At 45.1% G+C, this 23,519-nt stretch overlaps 1 protein-coding gene across 1 annotated transcript in view; it reads right to left on the minus strand.

Moving 5' to 3' along the window:
- The window catches only part of LOC122935247 (SPHK1 interactor, AKAP domain containing), a 231,202-nt gene that overhangs the window by 62,931 nt on the left and 144,752 nt on the right, over nucleotides 1-23,519 (minus strand). Inside the window, exons 3-5 of the mRNA XM_044291009.1 lie at nucleotides 21,760-21,810; nucleotides 20,909-21,043; nucleotides 868-1,117 (exon numbers count right to left, since the gene is read on the minus strand). Of these exons, the coding sequence (XP_044146944.1) occupies nucleotides 868-1,117; nucleotides 20,909-21,043; nucleotides 21,760-21,810 (436 nt within the window). The remainder of the gene's footprint in view (nucleotides 1-867; nucleotides 1,118-20,908; nucleotides 21,044-21,759; nucleotides 21,811-23,519) is intronic.

Below are 23,519 nucleotides of genomic sequence, written 5' to 3' on the forward strand. Positions count from 1 at the left end.
GACCGAAGGGTCATGTTGTCAGAGCTATGTGATCTTGGAATGGGTAGGCAGGGTAGGCAGAGTAGGCAGAGTCCACTGCTTGTCATATTAAAGCTGTGTGAGAGGAAACATTAGGAGGAGATAGAAAGGGGATAATGAGGGTGTAGTGGGCATTTTTTTTAGCCTAGGGAGGGGTGTTGTAAGCATTTACATTTGTGTCAGATCTTGCAGCACCTAGCACTATGGGAAATATTGTGGCTGCTGATCTGTACCCTCAACCTGGAAGTTTGGGTTGGAGCATGGAGACTGAAGTGGAGACTCAGGAGAAGTTGGCAGGTAAACTATCATGCTCTGTAGGTGACTACACAAAGTTTACACAATTAAATGCTATTTTTCAGTATCCCACACAATCCCTTTTAATGTGTCATGTTTGGAAAAAGCAGATGTGAGAGAGCTAATTTCTTAACAGCTATTTTTGCAGCTAATGAGGGAACAGCGGGGGCACATATTGTCTGGGATGCAGCAAACTTTCTAAGGGGGGGGGGGGGGTTCAAGGACTCAGTGCAGGGATAGGAAAGAAGCATAAAACGCTTGAAGACTGTCTATGGGAAAAGGAAAAAGGGCGGAGATGTCTAAATGTTTGCACTAATATTGTGCCACAATTCTGGCATAAAATTGTCTCAAAGTAGTCCAAACAATTGTATGAAATTAGACAAAAGTATCTAGATGTATCATTCAGTCTGAGCCCCTGTGATAAATCTGGTGCAGGTCTAGACAGCCTGTCCAAATTTAACCCATCTATAGGATTAGTAAATCTACCCTACAATGTTTCTCCCAGCAAACTTCTTTAATATTATATATCTAAACACATTCTTTACGGATACTTGCCTCCTTTGCAGATTTCCCCTTCACTATCCTCTTCCAGTGTTTCAGAGGCTGTCAAAAAATCCTCTTCTATTGAAGACACTGAGCAGTTGGTGTCATCCTCGGCTCGGAGTGGGCTTGTGTCTGGTTGTAGATGGTTCTCTTGTGCTAACTTCAAACCCAGAATAAATTTGTTGAGTTCCAGGATAATTGCATTTGAAGTGTTCTCTGTTTTTCCCCGCAGCAGCAGACAGATTTCATCCGGTTGCCAGACCTTAAAGACAATGGAGAAAACTCATGTCACTGATACTTCAGTCACTATGTCTTATATATTAGACATTATGGGAGACATTAATCAAAAAAGTGCAAAGAAGAACTGGCTTAGGTGCTCCTAGCAACCAATCAGATTTCACTTTTCATTTCCCAAAGGAGCTGTGAAAAATGAAAGGTGGAATCTGATTGGTTGCTATGGGCAACTAAGCCAGTTCTACTTTACACCAGTTTGATGAATCTCCCCCTATATCTTATTAGTCACTAAAGCAATTATTGTATTCATCAATAGTACATTTGAGTATTTGGCATTGGGTATTAGGCATTGGGATATATATCTTATTAGGGAAACTTAGCATCTTCTCACCTTGTACCAGCCAGCAGTTCCCTTTTCCTGCCTGCAGTTTCTCTGTAAATGCTCAAAAACCTCTTCAGTCACCAAAAATTTATTTAGCCACAGGAGTGGGGGTTGTGAAGAAGTTGCTGGGGCAGGCGGGGTGTCAGTGAAAAATTTGCAGTAATTTCTTGTTACGCCACTGACACAGTACACGAAAAGGGGGGATGAAAGTGCAGCAGTATCTCTCCCTCAGTGTCTGTGGGACACGCATGCTGTAAGAGGGTAAGGGGGAGGAAGAAATTGGGATCATGTTATAAAATGCCTGTGTAAAACCTCAACTCATAGAGCCATGTTAATGATTGTATTAGGGAATGTGGTCTCTCTCTCTCTTTCCACTAGCAACCAATCAGATCCATCTTTCACTTTTTAGAGCTCATTTGGAAAATGAAAGGTGGAATATGATTGGTTGTTATGGGCAATTTACACCTGTTTTGATGAATCTCTCCCATCGTGCTAGTGGTCCATGTGCAGCATGTGTCCAATCTGTGAATAGAGGACCCTTTACATGGGCCGTGAATCCTAAAGATAATCGCTAACGAGCGTTCATGGGAATGCTTGTTAGTGATTATCTCGCAGTGTTAATGTTCTGTCGTTTACCTGATTAACAAGCAAAATGCTTACTTAAGCCGATCGTTTGTGCACACACAAAAATTGCCATTTGCCGGTATAGCTTTCTGTGCCAGTGGCTGTCCGAAACAGCTGATTGGTTGAGTTGCCATTCTGTCAGCCTACACCTATCCTCCAGTGCCGGTGGCTGTCCGGAACAGCTGATGTTCAGCCTGTCGGTGCTTAGACCATACACCGCACACTGCATCAAATTGGTCTGCATGGCTGTCATCCCAGAAGCCTCTTCTATTTCAACAATTTACTGTGGGGCCTAGTCATTTCTAGTTATGCCACTGCATATCTGGTATCCCTGCACAATACACTACAGGTCCACATAAATCTGGAGCTGGCTCTACATAGAGACATTTCAGACAGTTCGGTGGGGTGGAGTGTGCTCCCTGAAGCTTCAATATACAGGTGAAACTCGAAAAATTGGAACATCTTGCAAAGTTAATTTATTTCAGTAATGCAACTTAAAAGGTGAAACTAACATATGAGATAGACTCATTACATGCAAAGTGAGATATTTCAAGCCTTTATTTGTTATAATTTGGATGATTATGGCTTACAGCTTATAAAACCCCAAAGTCACAATTTTGAGGTACCCTTTGCTCAGGGGGTATGGATTAATTAGCTGACTACAGTGTGACACTTTGAGCCTAGAATATTGAACCTTTTCACAAAATTCTAATTTTAAGCTGCATTAATGCAATTCCTTTTAATTAGCATTACTGAAATAAATGGACTTTTGCACGATATTCTAATTTTTCGAGTTTCACCTGTAGCATACTACACTGGCCCATCTGGGAAATGCCAAATGGTTGGTCCAGCCTTGCCCTTTTGTCATGATGGGAAAAACGTTCACCATGGTTTCATGGTGGAAATGACATGAAAAAATGTATTTTGGATACCTTTGAAAAACATGATATACTGTAGACTGAGAAACCTGTATAAATTTGCATGACATTGTCAGTGATCTAGGAAATTAATGTGACTCATACTTAGTTTGAGAGTTACTATTAGAGATGAGCGAATCCCACGAAGTGGAATTCGGTCCAAATTTCAGGATAAATTCGATTCGCCTAGAAGCCGAATTTCCTTGTGCTTCGTCTCAGCGAATCGATTTAACCTGAAATAGTATAAAACGATGGGCTGCCAGCCTCCATCTTGACTGAAGATCTCAGCCAAAATCCTGTGCATAGTGACGTATGACGTCGTAATCTCGTGCTGCACAGGATTTCGGCCGAGATCTTCAAGCAAATTGGCAGCGGCCGGCCTGTCGCTAGCAAATGGAGGCGGTAAGTTTGATTTTAAAAACACATTACACTCAGATGCCGCTATCATGTATGAACATTTCTTATAATTTCTTATTATATTTGCGAGAGGCTCAATTGCTATAGCAAATAATAATGGAGAAAGAGGGCATCCCTGCCTGGTACCCCAGTAAAGGGCAAGAGGCAGGGACAAGCTCCCATCCACCATCACTCTAGATGTTAGTAGTTATACGGAATTCTAGATTCAGAATAACTTCACACACACCCGCTACTGTGTATTTCCAAGTCTAATTCTGGCACTAAACCCATACCTGTCACCCAGCGCCTAAATACTAGGCCTCAAATTTATATCCCGCTAAATCTGTCCCTAGTGCTGTAGCTGGGCGAGTTATTTAGTGTCCGTTCAAGCACATTTCTTGTTCTGGGTTGAAATACAATTCCCAATTTAGCAATTTCATAATTTAGTGGTTTCTGCTATATCAGAGCTATTTGAAATCTATCCCTAAAAGGGTATATAATATTCAAGGTGCACATTGGGTCATTCAGAATAACTTCACACACACCCGCTACTGTGTATTTCCAAGTCTAATTCTGGCACTAAACCCATACCTGTCACCCAGCGCCTAAATACTAGGCCTCAAATTTATATCCCGCTAAATCTGTCCCTAGTGCTGTAGCTGGGCGAGTTATTTAGTGTCCGTTCAAGCACATTTCTTGTTCTGGGTTGAAATACAATTCCCAATTTAGCAATTTCATAATTTAGTGGTTTCTGCTATATCAGAGCTATTTGAAATCTATCCCTAAAAGGGTATATAATATTCAAGGTGCACATTGGGTCATTCAGAATAACTTCACACACACCCGCTACTGTGTATTTCCAAGTCTAATTCTGGCACTAAACCCATACCTGTCACCCAGCGCCTAAATACTAGGCCTCAAATTTATATCCCGCTAAATCTGTCCCTAGTGCTGTAGCTGGGCGAGTTATTTAGTGTCCGTTCAAGCACATTTCTTGTTCTGGGTTGAAATACAATTCCCAATTTAGCAATTTCATAATTTAGTGGTTTCTGCTATATCAGAGCTATTTGAAATCTATCCCTAAAAGGGTATATAATATTCAAGGTGCACATTGGGTCATTCAGAATAACTTCACACACACCCGCTACTGTGTATTTCCAAGTCTAATTCTGGCACTAAACCCATACCTGTCACCCAGCGCCTAAATACTAGGCCTCAAATTTATATCCCGCTAAATCTGTCCTTAGTGCTGTAGCTGGGCGAGTTATTTAGTGTCCGTTCAAGCACATTTCTTGTTCTGGGTTGAAATACAATTCCCAATTTAGCAATTTCATAATTTAGTGGTTTCTGCTATATCAGAGCTATTTGAAATCTATCCCTAAAAGGGTATATAATATTCAAGGTGCACATAGGGTCATTCAGAATAACTTCACACACCTGCTACTGTGCATTTCCAAATCTAATTCTGTCACTAAACCCATACCTGTCACCCAGCGCCTAAATACTAGGCCTCAAATTTATATCCCGCTAAATCTCTCGTTACCGCTGTCCTGTTGTGGCTGGGAAAGTTATTTAGTGTCCGTCAAAGCACATTTTTTGTTCTGGGTTGAAATACAATTCCCAATTTAGCAATTTCATAATTTAGTCGTTTCTGCTATATCAGAGCTATTTGAAATCTATCCCTAAAAGGGTAGATCATATTGAAGGTGCACATAGGGTCATTCAGAATAACTTCACACACACGCTTCTGTGCATTTCCAAGTCTAATTCTGTCACGAAATCCATACCGGTCACCCAGCGCCTAAATACTAGGCCTCAAATTTATATCCCGCTGAATTTGAATACAATACATTGGGCCAAATAATATATTTGTTGTTGTGGTGAACCATAACAATGAGAAAAACATCTAGTAAGGGACGCGGACGTGGACATGGTCGTGGTGGTGTTAGTGGACCCTCTGGTGCTGGGAGAGGACGTGGCCGTTCTGCCACATCCACACGTCCTAGTGTACCAACTACCTCAGGTCCCAGTAGCCGCCAGAATTTACAGCGATATATGGTGGGGCCCAATGCCGTTCTAAGGATGGTAAGGCCTGAGCAGGTACAGGCATTAGTCAATTGGGTGGCCGACAGTGGATCCAGCACGTTCACATTATCTCCCACCCAGTCTTCTGCAGAAAGCGCACAGATGGCGCCTGAAAACCAACCCCATCAGTCTGTCACATCACCCCCATGCATACCAGGGAAACTGTCTCAGCCTCAAGTTATGCAGCAGTCTCTTATGCTGTTTGAAGACTCCGCTGGCAGGGTTTCCCAAGGGCATCCACCTAGCCCTTCCCCAGCGGTGAAAGACATAGAATGCACTGACGCACAACCACTTATGTTTCCTGATGATGAGGACATGGGAATACCACCTCAGCATGTCTCTGATGATGACGAAACACAGGTGCCAACTGCTGCGTCTTTCTGCAGTGTGCAGACTGAACAGGAGGTCAGGGATCAAGACTGGGTGGAAGACGATGCAGGGGACGATGAGGTCCTAGACCCCACATGGAATGAAGGTCGTGCCACTGACTTTCACAGTTCGGAGGAAGAGGCAGTGGTGAGACCGAGCCAACAGCGTAGCAAAAGAGGGAGCAGTGGGCAAAAGCAGAACACCCGCCGCCAAGAGACTCCGCCTGCTACTGACCGCCGCCATCTGGGACCGAGCACCCCAAAGGCAGCTTCAAGGAGTTCCCTGGCATGGCACTTCTTCAAACAATGTGCTGACGACAAGACCCGAGTGGTTTGCACGCTGTGCCATCAGAGCCTGAAGCGAGGCATTAACGTTCTGAACCTGAGCACAACCTGCATGACCAGGCACCTGCATGCAAAGCATGAACTGCAGTGGAGTAAACACCTTAAAACCAAGGAAGTCACTCAGGCTCCCCCTGCTACCTCTTCTGCTGCTGCCGCCTCGGCCTATTCTGCTGCTGCCGCCTCGGCCTCTTCCTCCGCCTCTGGAGGAACGTTGGCACCTGCCGCCCAGCAAACAGGGGATGTACCACCAACACCACCACCACCACCTCCGTCACCAAGCGTCTCAACCATGTCACACGCCAGCGTTCAGCTCTCCATCTCACAAACATTTGATAGAAAGCGTAAATTCCCACCTAGCCACCCTCGATCCCTGGCCCTGAATGCCAGCATTTCTAAACTACTGGCCTATGAAATGCTGTCATTTAGGCTGGTGGACACAGACAGCTTCAAACAGCTCATGTCGCTTGCTGTCCCACAGTATGTTGTTCCCAGCCGGCACTACTTCTCCAAGAGAGCCGTGCCTTCCCTGCACAACCAAGTATCCGATAAAATCAAGTGTGCACTGCGCAACGCCATCTGTGGCAAGGTCCACCTAACCACAGATACGTGGACCAGTAAGCACGGCCAGGGACGCTATATCTCCCTAACTGCACACTGGGTAAATGTAGTGGCAGCTGGGCCCCAGGCGGAGAGCTGTTTGGCGCACGTCCTTCCGCCGCCAAGGATCGCAGGGCAACATTCTTTGCCTCCTGTTGCCACCTCCTCCTTCTCGGCTTCCTCCTCCTCTTCTTCCACCTGCTCATCCAGTCAGCCACACACCTTCACCACCAACTTCAGCACAGCCCGGGGTAAACGTCAGCAGGCCATTCTGAAACTCATATGTTTGGGGGACAGGCCCCACACCGCACAGGAGTTGTGGCGGGGTATAGAACAACAGACCGACGAGTGGTTGCTGCCGGTGAGCCTCAAGCCCGGCCTGGTGGTGTGTGATAATGGGCGAAATCTCGTTGCAGCTCTGGGACTAGCCAATTTGACGCACATCCCTTGCTTGGCGCATGTGCTGAATTTGGTGGTGCAGAAGTTCATTCACAACTACCCCGACATGTCAGAGCTGCTGCATAAAGTGCGGGCCGTCTGTTCGCGCTTCCGGCGTTCACATCCTGCTGCTGCTCGCCTGTCTGCGCTACAGCGTAACTTCGGCCTTCCCGCTCACCGCCTCATATGCGACGTGCCCACCAGGTGGAACTCCACCTTGCACATGCTGGACAGACTGTGCGAGCAGCAGCAGGCCATAGTGGAGTTTCAGCTGCAGCACGCACGGGTCAGTCGCACTACAGAACAGCACCACTTCACCACCAATGACTGGGCCTCCATGCGAGACCTGTGTGCCCTGTTGCGCTGTTTCGAGTACTCCACCAACATGGCCAGTGGCGATGACACCGTTATCAGCGTTACAATACCACTTCTATGTCTCCTTGAGAAAACACTTAGGGCGATGATGGAAGAGGAGGTGGCCCAGGAGGAGGAGGAGGAGGAGGAGGAAGAGGGGTCATTTTTAGCACTTTCAGGCCAGTCTCTTCGAAGTGACTCAGAGGGAGGTTTTTGGCAACAGCAGAGGCCAGGTACAAATGTGGCCAGCCAGGGCCCACTACTGGAGGACGAGGATGAGGAGGAGGTGGAGGAGGATGAGGATGAAGCATGGTCACAGCGGGGTGGCACCCAACGCAGCTCGGGTCCATCACTGGTGCGTGGCTGGGGGGAAAGGCAGGACGATGACGATACGCCTCCCACAGAGGACAGCTTGTCCTTACCCCTGGGCAGCCTGGCACACATGAGCGACTACATGCTGCAGTGCCTGCGCAACGACAGCAGAGTTGCCCACATTTTAACCTGTGCGGACTACTGGGTTGCCACCCTGCTGGATCCACGCTACAAAGACAATGTGCCCACCTTACTTCCTGCACTGGAGCGTGATAGGAAGATGCGCGAGTACAAGCGCACGTTGGTAGACGCGCTACTGAGAGCATTCCCAAATGTCACAGGGGAACAAGTGGAAGCCCAAGGCCAAGGCAGAGGAGGAGCAAGAGGTCGCCAAGGCAGCTGTGTCACGGCCAGCTCCTCTGAGGGCAGGGTTAGCATGGCAGAGATGTGGAAAACTTTTGTCAACACGCCACAGCTAACTGCACCACCACCTGATACGCAACGTGTTAGCAGGAGGCAACATTTCACTAACATGGTGGAACAGTACGTGTGCACACCCCTCCACGTACTGACTGATGGTTCGGCCCCATTCAACTTCTGGGTCTCTAAATTGTCCACGTGGCCAGAGCTAGCCTTTTATGCCTTGGAGGTGCTGGCCTGCCCGGCAGCCAGCGTTTTGTCTGAACGTGTATTCAGCACGGCAGGGGGCGTCATTACAGACAAACGCAGCCGCCTGTCTACAGCCAATGTGGACAAGCTGACGTTCATAAAAATGAACCAGGCATGGATCCCACAGGACCTGTCCGTCCCTTGTCCAGATTAGACATTAACTACCTCCCCATAACCATATATTATTGGACTCCAGGGCACTTCCTCATTCAATCCTATTTTTATTTTCATTTTACCATTATATTGCGAGGCTACCCAAAGTTGAATGAACCTCTCCTCTGCCTGTGTGCTAGGCCTAAATATATGCCAATGGACTGTTGCAGTGGTGGCTGACGTGAAGCCTCATTCTCTGCTATGACATGCAGACTGATTCTCTGCTGACATGAAGACAGATTCTCTGTTACGGGACCTCCCTCCTCTGCCTGGGTGCTGGGCCTAAATATATGCCAATGGACTGTTGCAGTGGTGGCTGACATGAAGCCTGATTCTCTGCTATGACATGCAGACTAATTCTCTGCTGACATGAAGCCAGATTGTCTGTTACGGGACCTCTCTCCTCTGCCTGGGTGCTGGGCCTAAATTTATGACAATGGACTGTTGCAGTGGTGGCTGACGTGAAGCCTGATTCTCTGCTATGACATGCAGACTGATTCTCTGCTGACATGAAGCCAGATTGTCTGTTACGGGACCTCTCTGCTCTGCCTGTGTGCTAGGCCTAAATATATGCCAATGGACTGTTGCAGTGGTGGGTGACGTGAAGCCTCATTCTCTGCTATGACATGCAGACTGATTCTCTGCTGACATGAAGACAGATTCTCTGTTACGGGACCTCCCTCCTCTGCCTGGGTGCTGGGCCTAAATATATGCCAATGGACTGTTGCAGTGGTGGCTGACGTGAAGCCTCATTCTCTGCTATGACATGCAGACTGATTCTCTGCTGACATGAAGCCAGATTGTCTGTTACGGGACCTCTCTGCTCTGCCTGTGTGCTAGGCCTAAATATATGCCAATGGACTGTTGCAGTGGTGGCTGACGTGAAGCCTGATTCTCTGCTATGACATGCAGACTGATTCTCTGCTGACATGAAGCCAGATTGTCTGTTACGGGACCTCTCTGCTCTGCCTGTGTGCTAGGCCTAAATATATGCCAATGGACTGTTGCAGTGGTGGGTGACGTGAAGCCTCATTCTCTGCTATGACATGCAGACTGATTCTCTGCTGACATGAAGACAGATTCTCTGTTACGGGACCTCCCTCCTCTGCCTGGGTGCTGGGCCTAAATATATGCCAATGGACTGTTGCAGTGGTGGCTGACGTGAAGCCTGATTCTCTGCTATGACATGCAGACTGATTCTCTGCTGACATGAAGCCAGATTGTCTGTTACGGGACCTCTCTGCTCTGCCTGTGTGCTAGGCCTAAATATATGCCAATGGACTGTTGCAGTGGTGGGTGACGTGAAGCCTCATTCTCTGCTATGACATGCAGACTGATTCTCTGCTGACATGAAGACAGATTCTCTGTTACGGGACCTCCCTCCTCTGCCTGGGTGCTGGGCCTAAATATATGCCAATGGACTGTTGCAGTGGTGGCTGACATGAAGCCTGATTCTCTGCTATGACATGCAGACTAATTCTCTGCTGACATGAAGCCAGATTGTCTGTTACGGGACCTCTCTCCTCTGCCTGGGTGCTGGGCCTAAATTTATGACAATGGACTGTTGCAGTGGTGGCTGACGTGAAGCCTGATTCTCTGCTATGACATGCAGACTGATTCTCTGCTGACATGAAGCCAGATTGTCTGTTACGGGACCTCTCTGCTCTGCCTGTGTGCTAGGCCTAAATATATGCCAATGGACTGTTGCAGTGGTGGCTGACGTGAAGCCTCATTCTCTGCTATGACATGCAGACTGATTCTCTGCTGACATGAAGCCAGATTGTCTGTTACGGGACCTCTCTGCTCTGCCTGTGTGCTAGGCCTAAATATATGCCAATGGACTGTTGCAGTGGTGGCTGACGTGAAGCCTGATTCTCTGCTATGACATGCAGACTGATTCTCTGCTGACATGAAGCCAGATTGTCTGTTACGGGACCTCTCTGCTCTGCCTGTGTGCTAGGCCTAAATATATGCCAATGGACTGTTGCAGTGGTGGGTGACGTGAAGCCTCATTCTCTGCTATGACATGCAGACTGATTCTCTGCTGACATGAAGACAGATTCTCTGTTACGGGACCTCCCTCCTCTGCCTGGGTGCTGGGCCTAAATATATGCCAATGGACTGTTGCAGTGGTGGCTGACATGAAGCCTGATTCTCTGCTATGACATGCAGACTAATTCTCTGCTGACATGAAGCCAGATTGTCTGTTACGGGACCTCTCTCCTCTGCCTGGGTGCTGGGCCTAAATTTATGACAATGGACTGTTGCAGTGGTGGCTGACGTGAAGCCTGATTCTCTGCTATGACATGCAGACTGATTCTCTGCTGACATGAAGCCAGATTGTCTGTTACGGGACCTCTCTGCTCTGCCTGTGTGCTAGGCCTAAATATATGCCAATGGACTGTTGCAGTGGTGGCTGACGTGAAGCCTCATTCTCTGCTATGACATGCAGACTGATTCTCTGCTGACATGAAGCCAGATTGTCTGTTACGGGACCTCTCTGCTCTGCCTGTGTGCTAGGCCTAAATATATGCCAATGGACTGTTGCAGTGGTGGGTGACGTGAAGCCTCATTCTCTGCTATGACATGCAGACTGATTCTCTGCTGACATGAAGCCAGATTCTCTGTTACGGGACCTCTCTGCTCTGCCTGTGTGCTAGGCCTAAATATATGCCAATGGACTGTTGCAGTGGTGGCTGACGTGAAGCCTCATTCTCTGCTATGACATGCAGACTAATTCTCTGCTGACATGAAGACAGATTCTCTGTTACGGGACCTCTCTCCTCTGCCTGGGTGCCGGGGCCTAAATATCTGAGAATGGACTGTTCCAGTGGTGGGTGACGGGAAGCCAGATTCTCTGCTATGGAACCTCTCTCCAATTGATTTTGGTTAATTTTTATTTATTTAATTTTTATTTTAATTCATTTCCCTATCCACATTTGTTTGCAGGGGATTTACCTACATGTTGCTGCCTTTTGCAGCCCTCTAGCTCTTTCCTGGGCTGTTTTACAGCCTTTTTAGTGCCGAAAAGTTCGGGTCCCCATTGACTTCAATGGGGTTCGGGTTCGGGACGAAGTTCGGATCGGGTTCGGATCCCGAACCCGAACATTTCCGGGATGTTCGGCCGAACTTCTCGAACCCGAACATCCAGGTGTTCGCTCAACTCTAATACAGAGATAATTACATGCAATTTACATAATAGATAGAGGGAAATATTTGAGCATTTTATTATTTTATTAAATTCCCTTGTTAGATCTGAAAAGAAATCCATATCATTCCAAAGGGTTCACATACTTTTTCTTGCAACTGTAAATGCTAAAAAACCAAGGTTACAGCAGGTAAGTCCTCTAAATAATGGTAATGGAGATGGTCACTGAGGATCAGAAAAAGACAGAACTTCTAAATGGGTATTTTAGCTCTGTATATACAAAAGAAAATAGATATGGTGAAAGCAAACTTAAATAAGATGAATATGAGCAAGGCTCCAGGTAAATGTGAACAAGATTCCAGTTCAGGATTGATTACACCATCTCAGTTCATTCATTGCTGTGCCCTTGTTCATAATTTTTAGAGATTCTCTAATGACTGGTATAGTGTCAAGGGACTGGCGAACGGCAATTGTGGTGTCCATATTTAAAAAGGGCTCTAGGTCTTCCTCAAGAAATTATAGACCAGTAAACTTAACTTCTGTTGTGGGAAAAATGTTTGAAGGACTCTTAATAGACTATATACAGGATCATGTCACTATTAATAATATCATAAGTGATAACTAGCATGGGCTTACCAAGGTCAGAAGTTGTCAGACTAACCTGATTTTTTTTTTATGAGGATGTGAGTAGAAGCCAGGACAGAGGGGTGGCTGTGGATGTAGTGTTTCTGGATTTTGCAAAGACATTTGATACTCTCCGTCATAGATGTTTAATAGGTAAAATAAAGTCTATAGGCCTGGAAAGTATAGTTTGTAATTGGATAGAAAATTGACTGAAGGGCCATGTCTCCGCCAAATTATTCCCTGTTTCAGCTGCACAGCTAGATGCATTTCGTTAAGAAGTAAGGGGCATATCTCTTCTAAGGAAGCTTGCTAGCACTGTACTGCTGTGACGTCCTTTCTCTTACTTCCTACTATGTTTGTTTTCAGGTCCGGAGTTCAGAGAACAGATAAGGAGGGATAAATCACACAGACACACAGGAGGCTCTGCCTGTATTTATCAGCATTGAGGACACAATTACTCCTGACCAAATCTACACCTCTGCTTAAAACTTGCAGATGAAAGACACATTTTGCTTACTGCCCTTTGAAATTAGAATACGTCCAGCAGTGCCATCAGCCTAGAACTGGCAGAAATCAGTGGGACCCAGGTGCATCCATCTATTGTTCGGAAAATCTGGCCAGAAGTAGTCTTCATGGAAGAATTGCAGCCAAAGATCCATACCGTCAATGTGGACACAAGGGCAAGCGAGTCAACTATGCATGAAAACATAGGGACTGGGGTACAGAAAAAAGGCAGAAGGTGCTCTGGACTGATGAGTCAAAATTAAATATTAGGCTGTTACAGATCACAGTTTGTTCAACAAAAGGCTTCACTGTGTCTGCAGACCACAGTGAAGCATGGTGGAGGTTCCTTGCAAGTTTTGGGCTGTATTTCAGCAAATGGAGTTAGAGATTCGGTCAGGATTAATGGTGTCCTAAATGCTGAGAAATGTAGACAGATACTTAGCCATCATGTACTACCATTAGTGAGGCATTTGTATAGCTCCAAATTTATTCTGCAGCAGGACAATGATCCCAAATATACAGCCAATGTCATTAAGAACTATCTTTACTCTAAAAAAGAAAAAGGTGTCCTGGAAGTTATGATATGGTCCCCACAGAGCCCTGATCTCAACATCATCAACACTGTCTGGGATTACACGAAGAGACAGTAGGATTCAAGCAAGCCTACATGCACAGAAGACATGTGATTAGTTCTCCAAGATGTTTGGAACAATCTCCCTGCTGAGTTCCTTCATAAACTATGAGCAAGTGTACCTAGAGGAACTGATGCTATTCTAAAAGCAAAGTGTGGTCACACCAAATATTGATTTGCTTTTGATTTCTCTTTTGTTCATTCACTTTGCATTTTGTTAACTGATAGAAACAAACTATTAACACTTCTATTTTTAAAGGCACTCTTTGCAGCTTTTTCTACACCTGCCTAAAACTTGTGCACCACAGTACTGTATTTACACATACAGAGATAATGACATGCAATTTACATAAATAGAGGGAAATATTTGAGTGTTTTATTAAATTCCCTTGTTAGATCTGAAAAGAAGCGCTTCAGTTTTATGGTACATTTTTTGGAAGTATCCCTTGTGGTGTAAGGGTAATTGTCCTACTATCAGGATATGAATACAGTGCTGTTGGTGTATAGCGGGAGCTAGTTAGGGAATTCACTTTTGTTTGATGTGATGACTCACTGTGGGATTTGTAAGTGGGCTGTAATGGTCTGTTTCTGGCATTAAAATTATATAAATAATGTTGGTAATGATGGGAAATTGCAGAGCATAAAAAATAGATTCCGCTGGAACGGAACAGGAGAAATTATTGGATTTAACTGATATGTTTGTGGCAGATAAAAATATACGCGTGGATTGTTGTACACATCACATGATGGGGAGGAAATTATTACAGATACTGTACTAGTGCTGCACAGAATAGGTATAATGAGACGTGTTAACTTTTTCCTCTCCTTGGCGACACACTGAAAAATGTATCTATGGCTCCTTTCACACTGTATATCCCCTATATATTTGGGAAATAATTTTTTAATGTATGAAATAGAGCAGCAGAGTGCCTAATGTCATACAGAGTTATCCAGTACAAAAATGGTAAACATTTTTTTAACATGGTGTGACACAGTGAGAGGTTTGGTCTGGGAAAACAGGTATTTTCTTCCCAGCGTGTGGTGCTGGGCTGATTTACAGCCAGGTGAGGTCAAATACAGTTTTTTGGCAGCACCTCCATTATTTGGGAGACTCCATTATTAGGGGAACAGATCGGGAAATCTGTCACAAAGACCGTGATCGCCGAACAGTGTGCTGTCTTCCTGGCGCTAGAGTTCGACACATCGCGGATCGGGTTGACAGATTACTGGGAGGGGCCGGAGACGATCCAGAGGTCATGGTCCATATCGGAACCAATGACAAAGTTAGAGGTAGGTGGAGAGTCCTTAAAAATGATTTCAGGGATTTAGGTCAAAAGCTGAGGACAAGGACCTCAAAGGTAGTATTTTCCGAAATACTGCCTGTACCACGAGTCACACAAGAAAGGCAACGGGAGATTAACAAGTGGCTCAAGAACTGGTGTAGGAAGGAGGGGTTTGGGTTCCTGGAGAACTGGGCCGATTTTTCTATCGGTTACAGGTTCTATCGTAGGGACGGGCTGCACCTCAATGGGGAAGGGGCAGCTGTGCTGGGGAGAAAGATGGCTAGAAGGTTGGAGGAGTGTTTAAACTAGGGACTGGGGGAGGGTAATTACGTTATAGGAGAGGAAGATAGTGCAGATAGAGACCGGGGGCAAGGTAGTGGGACTGGGGGAGGAATGGAAGGAGGGACTAGAACAGTTCAGAAGGAAAGGTGTAGGGTAAATATACATAAACCTCTCAAATGTATGTATAGTAATGCCAGAAGCCTGACTAATAAAACTGGTGAACTAGAATTAGTGATGTGTGAGGAGGACTATGACATAGTGGGAATAACTGAGACATGGCTGGATGATAGCTATGACTGGGCGGTTAATGTACAAGGTTACAGTCTGTTTAGAAAGGATCGTCAAAACCGGAGAGGGGGAGGGGTCTGCCTTTATGTAAAGTCCTGTCTAAAGCCCACAGTCCGAGAAGATATAAGTGAGGGACATGAACATGTGGAGTCACTGTGGGTAGAGATACATGGAGCTAAAAACAACAATAAATTACTAATAGGAGTTTACTATAAACCACCTAATATACCAGAGTCTACAGAAAATCTACTACTAAACGAGATAGACGAGGCGGCAAATCATAATGAGGTGGTTATTATGGGGGACTTCAACTACCCAGATATAGACTGGGAAAATAAAACTTGTATATCTCATAAGGGAAACAGGTTCTTGGCAATAACCAAAGACAATTACCTCTCCCAACTGGTTCAGGACCCGACTAGAGGGACGGCCATACTGGATTTAGTATTAACCAATAGGCCTGACAGAACAACAGACATGCAGGTTGGGGGACACCTGGGAAATAGTGACCATAAAGTAATAACCTTCCAATTATCATTCAAAAGAGCGTTTCTACAGGGAGGAACAAAAATACCAAACTTCAAAAAAGCTAAATTTAGCCAACTAAGAGAGGCCATAGTCACCCGTACTTACTAAATGGTAAAACACTCGGTAACACTGACATGGAAAAGGATCTAGGAATTTTAATAAACAGCAAACTAAGCTGCAAAAACCAGTGTCAGGCAGCTGCTGCCAAGGCCAACAAGATAATGGGTTGCATCAGAAGGGGCATAGATTCCCGTGATAAGAACATAGTCCTACCACTTTACAAATCACTAGTCAGACCACACATGGAGTACTGTGTACAGTTCTGGGCTCCTGTAAACAAGGCAGACATAGCAGAGCTGGAGAAGGTCCAGAGGAGGGCATCTAAAGTAATAACTGGAATGGGGCAACTACAGTACCCTGAAAGATTATCAAAATTAGGGTTATTCACTTTAGAAAAAAGACGACTGAGGGGAGATCTAATTAATATGTATAAATATATCAGGGGTCAGTACAGAGATCTCTCCCATCATCTATTCATTCCCAGGACTGTGACTGTGACGAGGGGACATCCTCTGCGTCTGGAGGAAAGAAGGTTTGTACACAAACATAGAAAAGGATTCTTTACGGTAAGAGCAGTGAGACTCTGGAACTCTCTCTGAGGAGGTGGTGATGGTGAGTACAATAAAGGAATTCAAGAGGGGCCTGGATGTATTTCTGGAGCTTAATAATATTACAGGATATAGCTACTAGAGAGGGGTCGTTGATCCAGGGAGTTATTCTGATTGCCTGATTGGAGTCGGGAAGGAATTTTTTATTCCCCAAAAGTGGAGAAAATTGGCTTCTACCTCAGTTTTTTTTTTGCCTTCCTCTGGATCAACTTGCAGGATAACAGGCCGAACTGGATGGACAAATGTCTTTTTTTGGCCTTATGTACTATGTTACTATGTTACCTGGTTGCCCTTTAATAGGCAGCTGAGCTCAGAAGCCAGGTCTCTGTGTTGAATCTGGGAGCCTTCTGTCTGGATGAAGGCTTGCTACCTGTTTGGTGTGAAAACAGGTAGGTGTTTCTATCAGCAGGGACTCTTTGAGGAAGAATTGCAGCATGGTGTGAATTACCACCAACACCGCAAGGTGACTTTTTATTTGCCTAAAGTGTGAATAAAACACTGAACTGTTTGATCCAAAGAACTTGTTGTTGCCTCTATGCTGCATCCGCTAATCCTGTCTACCACAATTGGTGGAGGATGCGGGTAAATGCAGTGAGGTGTGAAGGCCAAAATATTTTTGTTTTTCTGGGCACAGTTATATGTCTTACATTAAACCAGCGAGATTACAACTCTCGACAAGTTGGCACCTGTCTTGAAAGCCCTTGCGGAGGCTAACTTGCAACAGCAGGAGGATAATAAGGAGCAGCAGGAAACCAACCAGCTGCTATTGCAACATGTGATGGCTTTACAAGCGTCAAAAGCATCCCAGAGCGTTTACGATGCCCAAAAAGCGGTTCATGTGGCGATCCCTAAGATGACCCCCTCGGACGATGTCGAGACCTATCTGGCTGTGTTCAAAAAGGTGGCCGTGAGGGAGAAACTACCCCGAGATCAATGGGCTGAGGTTGTCGCTCTGTTCCTGGCATCCGGACCCCAGCAGGTGTTTTTCAACTTACCAGATGATCAAGCAGCCGATAACACGACAGTAAAGGGCTAGATTCTGGCAAGACTAGGGGTGAATGTGTTGGTCCAGGCCCAGCGGGTGCATCAGTAGGAGTTTAACCCGGCTGAACCTGCGAGACCTCAGTATTATGATCTGTTACACCGGTTGCAAAAATGGCTGCAGCTTGACGTGCTGAGATTCACTGCTATGCTGGACCGTCTGTTGGCTGATGTATTCTGGAGGGCTTTGCCGTACCCTCTGCAGCACTGGATCGGCTAGGTGTCTCCTGGTAATGCCCTTGAGATGGTCGACCTGGTGGAGCGCTATGAGACTACTAGGACTCTAAAGGGGGGTTCTTTTGGGAGGGGGCAGTCAAACCCCAGAAATCTCCACCCCAGACCCGGCGACTGGTGCCAGAAAAATCCGCCCAGGATAAACCCCCTACAGACCTAGCTCCGATAGTCTGCTGGCGGTGTCGGGAGCCTGGCCACATAAAGGCCGACTGTCCCCATCAGGGAGAATGCATGGATACTAACTATGGTTACCACCACTCCTTATATGCCAGGAAGCTGTATGCAACAGATACTCCAGAGACGATAGACAATAGTCACCTCTGCCAGATGGAAGTGGGAGACACTCTGGCGGTAGCTCTACTGGACTCAGGGAGTCTGGTGTCCCTGGTAAGAGCTTCCCTGGTGCAGCCCGCCAAGTATACTGACCGAAAAGTTGGGGTCGTGTGCATCCATGGAGACTTAAAGGACTATCCCACCGCCCTGGTATCTCTGTTCACGGTGGCCGGCAGGTGGACTCACGAGGTTGCCATCGCCACCAATTTACATTATGAACTCATAATATGGAGAGTCTTCCCGGGCTTCCCGGCATTGTGGCCTGCTATGAGAGTGACTGATACCCATGAGACAGGGGCAACCCTAACAGAGTAGACCGGCTCAGGGGGAGACCAGAACCCTGGGAACCTGAGACCGAAGGGCCAGCGTTAGGGGTGACCGCCACTTCGGTGGAAAAGGGGGAGGCAACCCCGCTAAGTGTGATGGTGGGAGACATGGAGGACTTGCCGCCGAGTCCTGAATTGGCAGACCTCAATGTCTCTACGGGGATAATTTTAGTACCGCCCAACAGCGGGGCCCAACCCTATCGCGCGCCTGGGAAAATGTGTTAATAGTAGATGGTGAACCACAACAACCGGGGGGCAGAGTCATTCTTTCCCCTTTTGTGGTTCATCAAGATATGTTGTATTGGGTAAACCAATCTGGGGTGAACCTATAGTTGGTGGTCCCCAAGGCTTATTGCAAGTTTATGTTAGATCTAGCCCACCAACATGTTCTCGGGGGTCACCTGGGGCTGCAGAAAACTCAGGATCGCATTCTGCAGCGGTTTTACTGGCCCAGCATATTCTTGCCCAACCTGCCAGATAACTAGCCCCCAGTCACATTTATGTAGTCCACTAGTGCCTCTCCCGATTATCGAAGTACCATTTGACCGAATAGCTATGGACTTCATAGGCCCAGTAACGAAGTCCGCCAGAGGGCATCAACACATCTTAGTCATTCTAGACTACGCCACTCGGTACCCGGAGGCGGTGCCACCCAGTCAAACTCATAGCTAAGGAGTTAATGGAGAAGTTTTCCCGAGTAGGACTACCTAAAGAGGTTCTGACCGACCAAGGGACCCTTTTATGTCCAAGGTGATGAGGGAACTCTGTAAGTTGCTACACATAAATGAATCTTTTTGTTTGAATGTGACTTTGTTTTGTCACTTGCCTAAAGTGTGAATAAAACACTGAACTGTTTCATCCAAAGAACTTGTTATTGCCTCTATACTGCATCCGCTAATCATGTCTACCAGAGTGAGTTCCATGTCTAGAAAGGATGCTTAAGTAGATGTTTCATCTATGGTTTCTTTATGGTCTAAGGGGCGAGCAGAAGAGCGGCTGTTCCTCATTTATAAAATACTAGCAGAAGGACACGGCTTTGCATGGGTATAATTCATCTATTTCATTTTATGTTTCCATATATCGTAAAAATATATCTACAGTTTCCCCATAACAGTGACCTCTACAGTACCCACCCCTTTAACATTGACTTCCACAGTGCCCGCCCCTTTAACAATGACCTTCACAGTACCAGCCCCTTTAACAGTGACCATCCCTTTAACAGAGAACTCCACAGTGACCGCCCCTTTAACAGTGACTTTAAAGGTGACCGCCCCTTTAATAGTGACTTTCACAATGACTGCCCCTTTAACAGTGACTTTCACAATGACTGCCCTTTTAACAGTGACTTTCACAGTGACTGCCCCTTTAACAGTGACTTTCACACTGACCTCCCCTTTAACAGTGATTTTCACAGTGACCACCCCATTAACAGTGACTTTCACAGTGACCGCCCCTTTAACAGTGACTTTCACAAAGGCTGCCCCTTTAACAGTGACCGCCCCTTTAATAGCGACTTTCACAGTGACCGCCCCTTTTAACAGTGACTTTCACAATCACTGCCCCTTTAACAGTGGCTTTTACAGTTACTGCCCCTTTAACAGTAACCAACCCTTTAACAGTGACTTTCACAGTGCCCGCCCCTTTAACAAGGACCTTCATATCGCCCACCTCTTTAATAACAGTGACCTCCACAGTGCCCGCCCATTTAATAACAGTGACCTCCACAGTGCCCGTCCCTTTAATAACAGTGACCTCCACAGTGCCCGCCCCTTTAAAAACAGTGACCTTCACAGTGCCTGCATCTTCAAGCAGTAAAGAAAAATGGGTGGGTTGTTATGCAAACCTGGAGTAAAACTGTGTTTATGGCAGTTGGGATTTGAAGAGAAAGACTTGCAGGCTTGTATTGGCTAATGTGGGTAATTTTTTGGGAATATCTCAGGAACGGTACATCCTAGAGAGCCGAGTCTAAAACTTTCCCAGACACCTGATCTACCTTTGTGCCAAATTTGGTGAAGATCGGTCCAGTCGTTTGGTCGTGCATAAAGAACGTCCAGACAGACAATATAAGAATTACTAAGAATTGAAAATTTATTTTGCACAAATCTCTTGGAGTGCCGTGGATTAACTTTATATTGTCTAAACCACTCTCACAAGCACCCACACCGGATCCGAGGTGTGCAGAGTACATACTTATTTAATAGACAGACAGACACTCATTTTTATATATATGAGATACATTAAATGGTTCAGTAGATTAAGACTTCTAAGGTAGATGACGGTTATACCTACTTGTTGGTTTTCGAAAATCTGCTCACATTTCCTGTTAGACAATCCACTCAGCAGTAGAATCTCATTTTCTGCCAGCTCTTGTGACCTCATGGAGTTTATCAGCCTCTGTAGATCTGGAGAAACTTCACCCAACTTCTAAAACACAAAGCAGTTTTGGTTTAGGTACATAAAAATAGAACATGTCTACTAATTATTGTGCATTATATATAACAATCAGCCATTACATTAAAGGGAGTCTGTTAGCACTAAGTTGGCTATGATAGCAAGACAAACACATCTTTTGTGGAGCTTTTATTATCAGGAGTGGTGTGAATATGAAGTTGTATTCTGTCAGATTATGCTCCTTAAAGTTTCCAGGAGGCGGAGCTTCACTGTGTAGTGCTCTCTGCACTAAGCTGCTTCACAGTTTCCCCTCTGCTCTGAGTGACATCTGTAGCATCCAACCAGGAGATCACTACAACTGTCACTCAGAGGAGAGGGGAGGGGTGTAATAAAGATCAATGCAGAGAACATTTCACAGTGCTCTCTGCATTCAGCTGCCTGAGGGAGGCAGTGTATGTGGAAGGGATTATCTATTTGGTGTTCTCTCAATTCCTGTGTCTCCGGGCAGAATACAGTGTATACATTTTTCCTGGGGTGTTGGGCTTGTTAATGTGGGTTAATGACAGTTGATAATTAATTAGTAGTCATCTTCTCACCACATAATAACAATATTTATCTAGACATTGCTTTAGAAGGCTTTTTTTTCAGGCTGTACATGCTTCTATAATAGGGAGTGTAGGTCAGCAAAGGCTTACAGTATGTTGTAAGTTTATTACTGTACTGCAGAGTTTGTGGAGTCTATGACTTACTTTCCGTGAAGCTTCATGTTGTGAATCATCTTTCAGGTTTACAAAACAAATCTAGAAAAAAAACAAGGTTTAATTAATATTTAATATTAGAATCACTATTCATAGCTAACATTTCATTAATATGTTTACTAATACTTCAGTGCAACGACCAAATTGGTCTACATTCAGGAATTATCTTCAGTGCATTCAGAAAGTCTTCAGACTAGAGAAGGGCAAACCTTTCAAGATTTGCTTTGTTTCAAGTTCACCAAATAAAATGAAAAATTGGTTACGAATCAATTGCCCTTTATCAGAGAAAAGCAGATAGAAACAGCTTTTCTAGTTGCAAGGCCTTGGGGGGAACCTCTAGGTGGGTACAATTTCTATTATGGAGACCAGTTAATATATGCAAATTTGCATATCCTAGTTCTACCGGCATCAGATAGCTTTAAGAAAGCTAATTTAAATCTCTCTCTCCCTCTCGCTCTTATTTGGAATCGTATTCCAAACTTTTGCCGAATATGGTAGGCATTCTATATAATTCATTTTTGACATTGCCTGTAATCAATTTATCTATCTATCTTTCTAGTATTTAACTCAAGACAGAACTGTTATACTTAAAAGGGTTATCCCATGACTAATGTAAAAAGAAAAATCTGATATCATATAGTACATGACAATCTTTTTCTAACAAAGCTAGAACCAGACCTGTACCTCAGATGGATCCATTCATTGCTCTCCTAGATCTATATAAAGCTGACAGTTCAAGGGAAGTGTCTTTTCTGCTGTAGCTAAGAGGGTATGTCCATTTTGCTGCAGCTCTCTCCCTATAACAACACAGGAGTATGCTGAAGGATGAAACTGAGCATGTGCGGCCATCTCATTGAGCCGGACAAAGAATTAATAAAAAAGCAAACAAACAGCAGGTGGCGCTATACAGATACATTTTATTGAATAACTCAGTGGCTATGCTAAAGTCTAATTACATGCAATTACAAAAGTATTTATATCCAGGTCTTGGTAAACTGTAGAATATTTTTTGTGGGACAACCTCTTTAAAGATGCACCAAATTTTTCAAGTATCGTCCAACATTTTATACATTTGTTACAAACTACTGCAAAAATGTCAAAAACATTCTCTTATGATAAATTTCCTTATTGGCACAAGCAATTTAACTAAATGTTATGTTACATCTGACGTGTTACCTATTGTAGAACAGCATTCTGCAGTTTAGTATGCCTCAGCAGTAGAGACTGAGTTATTTAATCACATACATTAAATCCTTGAGTTGAAAAATATTCTTTGTCTGCCATACATCATACTTTGTATTGTTACATGCTGAAAGCCTGCCTGTGTGTCCCTGTTGTTACCACACTGTATTTTCTTAACCAGTGCATAATTATCTGGAGGGCTTTGTGTTTTGAGCGTGTTTCTAAAAGCGCAGTATGCTGGCTGTTTGTTTAAAGTTTGAAGACTGAACCCCCCACGCAGCACACAGAAATGTGACATACACTAGGCTCAATGCGGCAAGTACAACCAACCACAGAAATTATTACTGTTAGTGTTGAGTTACCGAACTTTGTGAGTTCGGGTACCCGGACCCGAACCCAAACTTTGCAGCAAAAGTTTGGGTTCGAGTTTGGTGTTCGGGCATTTAATAAAGCTTGTTGAAAGGCTGCCTATAAACAAGCTTTTAAGCGGTGGGCACTTAGAAGCCACAGGCATGGCTGTGATTGGCCGGAGCGTCATGTGACCCAGCCTCTATAGAAGCGGGATCACA

This window comes from Bufo gargarizans, chromosome 4 (assembly GCF_014858855.1).
Source record: "Bufo gargarizans isolate SCDJY-AF-19 chromosome 4, ASM1485885v1, whole genome shotgun sequence".
Lineage (NCBI taxonomy): Eukaryota > Metazoa > Chordata > Amphibia > Anura > Bufonidae > Bufo > Bufo gargarizans.